This window comes from Clarias gariepinus, chromosome 8 (assembly GCF_024256425.1).
Source record: "Clarias gariepinus isolate MV-2021 ecotype Netherlands chromosome 8, CGAR_prim_01v2, whole genome shotgun sequence".
Classification (NCBI taxonomy): Eukaryota; Metazoa; Chordata; class Actinopteri; order Siluriformes; family Clariidae; genus Clarias; species Clarias gariepinus.
This window is the reverse complement of record NC_071107.1, coordinates 17,629,684-17,636,614: the sequence shown is the minus strand read 5'-3', so window position 1 is coordinate 17,636,614 and position 6,931 is coordinate 17,629,684. Positions and strand designations below refer to the sequence as shown.

Below are 6,931 nucleotides of genomic sequence, written 5' to 3'. Positions count from 1 at the left end.
GGCTGCCAGGGGTGGGATCTGTGTTCCAGCTCTCTCCCAAAAGTGATTAGCGGGGTTAAGGCCATGGCTCTGGACAGCTCACAGAACTCTGTTTGTGTACGTTAGTTCCAGTGAAGAAAAGCTGTGATGCTATAGCCTAAAAAGCCATTTAAACAATTGTGTGATTTAAACATTTGAACATTTGAAGACCAGTGCATGGCTGTAACACACATAAATTTCAGTGACAAAGAAAGAAAACTCCATGTTAACTTTAACACTTTTTCTGTTATACTAAACTTCCAGCAACCTAACACTCAGTATGACTACAGATCAATCCCTAATACTGTATACACAGTAACACTTACCTACCAGTGCTTTTGTAATGAGATCAATGTTATTCACGTCATCTCTCAGTGGTCATGTTATGGTTGATTGGTGTTTATAAATATAGTGAACTGTGAACATACTTATAAGCGTACATGTAGAGCACTCAGACCACTTCTCAGACAGATAAGAAAGCAATTAGCTCTAACCAGACAAATGGAGCAAAAAAACAGACAGACATCTTAATGAGCGTGTTTCATCTGAATACATATTTATTAGATAAATATTAGGATGTCACAGCATCTAACTACATACAGTTTTGCAAGACTAAAAATCACAATTAGTTTTTTTTCTTCCGAACAGTTTAGAATATGAAATGATTGTACACAGAATGTACAAAACAAAAAAGACAACTGCCACTTTAGGCGCCAATCACCTCAGATTGTACCTTTTGCCCACCCCCCCTCCTCCCCGATTTCAATATCAAAATTGTACAAACTATTAATTTGGTTACAATCTTTTGGAACCACTCCAGGCCCCATCCCCGTCCTCCGAATTATTCCCCAGGATTTACTTCATCTTTTGTAGCACCTTATAGAGTACACAGGTAATGGAGCAATACACGGAAGCTAATTACACAAAGGTGAAACAAGTGTGTCTCTTCGCCCCCCATAATTCCCCTTTTCTAGGAGGCATTGGAAATATTTTACATAAGTGAAACGAAAGAACAAAAAAATATATATGGAAAGAGGTTCCACAGACGCTAACGAACACAGATTCATTTTACCCAATTCGAGTCTGATAGGAGGTTGCAAGCTTTACAAATTCTAAATACACAATGCACATTCCCCTGGGGAAATTGAATACATTTCTGTTAACGTGTCTTTATTTGTCATTTACATATGTACATGCATCCCTTATGTCCCCTGCTAGGGCGTTCTTTCAAACCGATTCCCACTGAGACCTGTGACTGAACCAGGGACAAACGGCGTCTAATTCATTTCACTGTAACTGTTTCCACACTGACTCGCGTTCTTCCTCAATAACTACAACTACGGTGAGCGACAGGTCGAAAAACAGGGACTCGTCTCAACAACCTGCAGTGTAACCAATGTGCAAGTGGAGAGTTCAGTTCAGTTTAGTTCAGTTTCTGTCTGTAGGTGTCTACAAAGTAAGAAGGAAAAATGTGGCAGTGCATCGGTTAAAAAAAGACATACAAGTGAATTATAAAGCAGGTGGAGCTGGAACACATTTGCCGGTTTAGGACTACAAATGTGTCAGCACTGAACATAAAGTCTATACATAACTGAACACCGACAGTCTGTGATACAAAATAATTTAAAATGGAAAGAAACATTGAAAAATAAAATACATCGTGAAAGGTTCTCGCCTGTACTAAAACAAGTGATTGTGAGCACCGACTCCAAAGGAAAGTCAAAGCAAACATACAGTACATTTTGATGATTAACAGAATTTAAATAAGCAAGGAGTAATGCATATTTATTTGCAGTTCCTATTATGCTTTTTTAATTTATAGTGTGTTTTATGATACAAAAAAAAAAAAAAAAATCATGTGTTAAGTGGTTTCCTTTCTGACTAGGCAAGTTAGGCCTAACGCCAAAATGTACACTCATGGGGAAATCCTTATTTCTCCGAATTCTTTTAGGGGGTTGTGGAGATAAAAATAAAACCGATCTCGAACGCTGACTTGTACATAGACGTGTAACCTCTACAAAACCAAGACCTAAGAAAATTATTGTACCATACAATACTACATGATAATTTGTTGTATGAATGGACTGATGGAAATGAAGTTGTCACATGCTCAAACATGGCAAAAGAAGATTATTAGCTTGGTACGACAGGTTTGCTCCATCTCTTCCAATCACTACGCAGAACTTTGGTAAAACATGGCCGTTTCGTAATAAACGCACAGACACTGTACATTTAGAGAGTTACACCAACAGGGGAAAAACAGGAATTATATCATGAACAATATATTGCGCATAACAAACGTAGTCTGTACGTGATCAGAGTTCATGTTTAAAATAAATTAAAACAGGACAGAGGAACACACGTCTGAACGCACCGATTTAAAAAGAAAAAAAAAAAGGCAAATCAGTCACTAAAACGACATGGGATTGGCACAAGTGCACAATGAACACACTGTATGCACACACGGAGATCTTGTTATTCATGACATCACAGGCCTGGGAGGGACTAAGCTCATGCATTAAAATGGGAAAAGACTCCCAGAAGAGACAGCTGACAGAGGATACGGATGTTTTTAACACTCGAACTACTCTTTAAAAAGTGATTGCGTTACTTCTTACGTTACAAAATGAATTGCCCCATCGACGTTGATTCCACACCACTCTGAGATGGAGAGATTTGTGAAGGAGGTACAGTGCTGGTTATTTATGCACTCAATCACACATACAGTATTGATATGTTGGTGTTTCTATAAAAAACAGTGAAATGAATTGTCACAATGCCCTCGGGAAAAAATTGTTTTGATTCGAATACAACACTCGTGAGTGAACGTGATGGATAAAAGGAGATGCGATATGCCGATCTGAATGGGCTTCCCACACGTCACGCGGTCGCATGTTTTTACATGAGCTACAGAGGACGTCAGAGTCCAGGCATTATTAGTCTGTGAGACGGGAGTACCACATCGCTATGATGCTAAACCTCTCAGTGACTGTGATGCAGCCTTTTGTTCCTGTGATGTTTTCCTTTTCAGTCTGAATGATGTTGTGCTTTTTCCAAGGGACTTCTGACATACAGCGAGGACATCCAGTCAAAAACGCTAGATGGAGATTTGGGAAGCTGTGGAGGTAAAGCTTGGAAGAACAAACCTCAGAATGCTCATGGGGGACACACACATAAGCCAGTACAGGAAGTATCTTTTTTTTCTATTCAGGTCTTGCTTTTCACAAAAGGAAAAAAAATCTGAATTAAAAAAATGCTACAACACTTTCCTAGTGAGCACACGTACAGTTCTGTGTGACATATATTCTTATGATTATAGCTGCACAGTTTTTTTCATATTAGTATTGAAATATCACTTTAGTGCCAACCAACATGGCTGCCATACATGTGTGGAAAAAGGACGTCCGTAAAAGAGCGAGATATTTACACAGGTAAAGGCAGAGGGAGGACGAGTGTTTCACGGTTGTAAAGTACTTAATTGGTGGTCAGGGTTGTCTGCTTGACTCCTGACAGCTGAACTTGTCAGTGCCTCACGTAAAAGGTGGGTTAGAGAAGTCAGTTGTTCTCAAAGAGGGAGAGCAGATCGTCGTTGCTGTTGCTTGGGAGGTCCGGCGGGTCCAGATACGACAGTAACTCATCTGGGTTAGCCAGCTCAGGCAGCAGCTGCACACAGGATGACAGGAACGGCTTTAGAAACAGTGTAAAGTGGTAATCATTATGTATCCTATATCTCTACATTGTACATTTTTTTGCTGAAGTATGCAACAAAAAAAAACTTTACTTTAGTATATCCATATTCAAGTTTATTTACTCCCACAAAACAAGGCTTTTGAATGTTTGATACGAAGTAAAAATTCAGTAATCTGAATTATTTTATGCACTGAACTCCTATTACATGACTGACTGACCAAATCAATGCATACATAAGCAAAGGTAGATATGTTCCTGTTTAGGTGGCAGTGCAAGAATAGATCACTGTTTTTATTTTATATAAAAGCCAATGCAGTATTCATTCATCTTCTATAGCACTTAGCCTAAACAGGGTAGCAAAAGCCTATCCCAGGAAACCTCAGGTACAATACAGGGTACACTCTGGACAGGGAGCCAAGTAATCACAGGGCACACACCACACAATCAGGCAATTTGAGAACACCAATTAACTTAATCTGCATGTCTTTGGACTGTGGGAGGAAACCTGCCAAGCACGGGGAGAACATGTAAACTCCACTCACACACCTGAGTCAGGAATCGAACCCTTAACCATAGAGGTGCGAAGCCACAGTGCTAACCACTGCGCTACTGTGCTGCCTCAAGGCATGCATAATAAGTTAAATATATAAAACATATTCCTGAAATAAACAGTATGTCACTGCAGTCTGTAACAAACTCCAGGCGTTAAACAGATGTTCACACATTAAAGACTGAATGAGATATCTAATGACATTATCATTAAATTAATAATATTATATTAGTATACTATAGTGCAGAGATTTGATAAAACAATTATTGTAATTGAGATTAAACACCATGATTATAACTAAACTAAATATATGATTGTGTTATCTTCAAATTATCTCCGACAATCCCAGTTGGCTTAAATAATTAGGATTAGAGATTTCAGTGCTAAAAGTGATGTCTACCTAAATGTCTAGTAGTATAAAATAATGTTACTGATTTTATAATGATTCGTTTTTTATTATTTTGCCAGATTTATTTAAATTTTTTTAATTAAAAAACAACACCATCATATTTTCCATTTAAGCGAAACGTTGAGAAATACCTAAGGCTATGCTGCTTTGCACACTGATACTCACCTCCAGAGAGGGCTCGGGCATGTCTGCTGCCCCCTGACCCCCCACCTGGCCCTCAGACCCGGGGTTAAAGGACATGTCACCATGCGTGTGGCTGTTAGGGCCAGGCTGTTGCTGCTGTGAGGGCGGGGCTTGGCGTGGGGGCGGGCCAGATGAAGGACCACTGTGATGTAATGGCTGTGCAGATTGGCTGTTGGGGTGGGGCGATACGTGCATGCCTGGTGCCATGGAAGCATGGGATTGCTCAGCACTCACAGGATGAGGCATCTACAGGGAGAGCAGAGAGACGCAGTGAGGCATTATGGGTATTGGGGAGCATGAGCAGCCAGTCACATGCAATGGAACTCTGAGGACAATATCGGGTTTATAACATGGATGTTTAGACAGCAGTGGTAGGTGTTTCGCCTGCCATGCGGAAGGCCCGGGTTCGATTCCCAGCCAGTGCCCAAACCCTAGCCACTGGATGCAGTGCCGGTCCCAAGCCCGAATAAAATGGGAGGGTTGCGTCAGGAAGGGCATCCGGCGTGAAACCTGTGCCAAGTTGTAGTGCGGACTGGATATTCCGCTGTGGCGACCCCTTGCTGGGAGCAGCCGAAAGACCGACAACATGTTTAGACAGCAGTGCTTGTCCTGTTTACTTTATTTTATAACAATACATGTTTAATAATAGATGATATGGCCTCTTTTACCATTAACGTTATAAGTTAATTATAATCTTTAAAAAAAAAACTTGCGATATTCCTACTATCATGAGTGTATGACCAAATAAAAAGTGAGGTCATGTGACAGGATCTTTTTTTTTTGTTTCATGCTGTAGTAACCAGTTATTTAAAAACTTTATTTAAGACAAATAAACCAATGGTTCCACCTTAAGTAAATGTTTGACATGAGTCACTTTGACCTGAAAATAAGGGTAAAAGGCAACGTTACCCAATTCCCTCTCTTCTCCAAACAAGTGCCTATGAGAATACGTTGTAAAAAATATCAAACAGGTTCTGTCAACAAATGGAAGGGTTTGGTCCAGATTTTGTGTTCGAATAAAAAACAAGACTCTGGAGTGGTTAATATAAACAACATCTGAATGAGAGCAGCAAGGTTCTGGATGAGAGGACGAGGCAGCAGCTGATGTCAGAAATCTGGATGGCTTTATATGCAGGTGTCTTACCGAGTCGGCCATGCCGTGGCTCAGAGGTTTGTCTGGACCCATGAGGTTGTTGGGTACGTCCGGAGGGTGCGAAAGCTGAGGGCCGTGCATGAAGTCATTTATTGGAGGTCCTCCACCGGAATTACTGTGTGGAAAGTCAAAGTTTCCATGGCCCTGGTAACTGTTGCCTGACAAATAAAAGCAAAGACGTGTAATGAGGGACTGTAACCCGTAAGCCAGAGGCACAGAAAGAAAGGAATCCTCATTTTACTAAGTCTTTTAAAAGAAACATTCCAGTGTCAATCTGCCTGTAAAAGAAGGGGTCGATCCAAAATAAAAAGATCTTGCAAAATTTACTATTTACTTTTAACTAGTCACAAATGATCGTGCCATTTGGTTTGGTCTTCAAAACATTTATCTGTAAGACTCATCTTATCCAATCCAAAATGGGCAGTATATAACAATATTTATAAAAATATACAAGCAAAAGCACTACATATCCCTGGAGAGCCAAATAATAGCACACAATAAAATTTTCTTTTTTTACTCCATATTTAAAGGTCAGACAATTTATAATATGTTAGAAATGAATCGAAACCGACATTTAAAACCTCTAATCGACATAACCTTGTCTATTATTCTTGTACTGTCCCCTTAAATACAAACTACTGCATGTGTATAGTTACATGACTCCGTCCTGTCCAGACTACGACATGGAAGCAATGTGGAGAAGAAATAATAATAATCAATGTAAAATATTCAATTCATTGTATTATATATTTGATATTAGCAAACCACTAATTTCTAAAATCTTATTTCAGTTATGATAAAATGTGATCTTGATGTCTGTAATATAGATGCGGCATTTTAAATGATCATTTGTAACTGACAAACTGAGACAAAAAAAAGTAAAAAGTAGTCATTGTTTATATTTTCTACTGCTATGTAGGAGATAGGA

The 6,931-nt window shown here is 39.4% G+C and overlaps 1 protein-coding gene across 11 annotated transcripts in view; it reads right to left on the bottom strand.

Moving 5' to 3' along the window:
- Nucleotides 1-549: 549 nt before the first annotated feature.
- Nucleotides 550-6,931, bottom strand: part of zmiz1a (zinc finger, MIZ-type containing 1a) — a 127,065-nt gene continuing 120,683 nt past the window's right edge. For all 11 annotated transcript variants that reach the window (XM_053501887.1, XM_053501892.1, XM_053501883.1 and 8 more), the window contains 3 exons: nt 5,995-6,161; nt 4,833-5,096; nt 550-3,681 (listed from right to left, as the gene is read on the bottom strand). In XM_053501887.1, the coding sequence (XP_053357862.1) occupies nt 3,574-3,681; nt 4,833-5,096; nt 5,995-6,161 (539 nt within the window). In that variant the 3' untranslated portion in view covers nt 550-3,573. The remainder of the gene's footprint in view (nt 3,682-4,832; nt 5,097-5,994; nt 6,162-6,931) is intronic.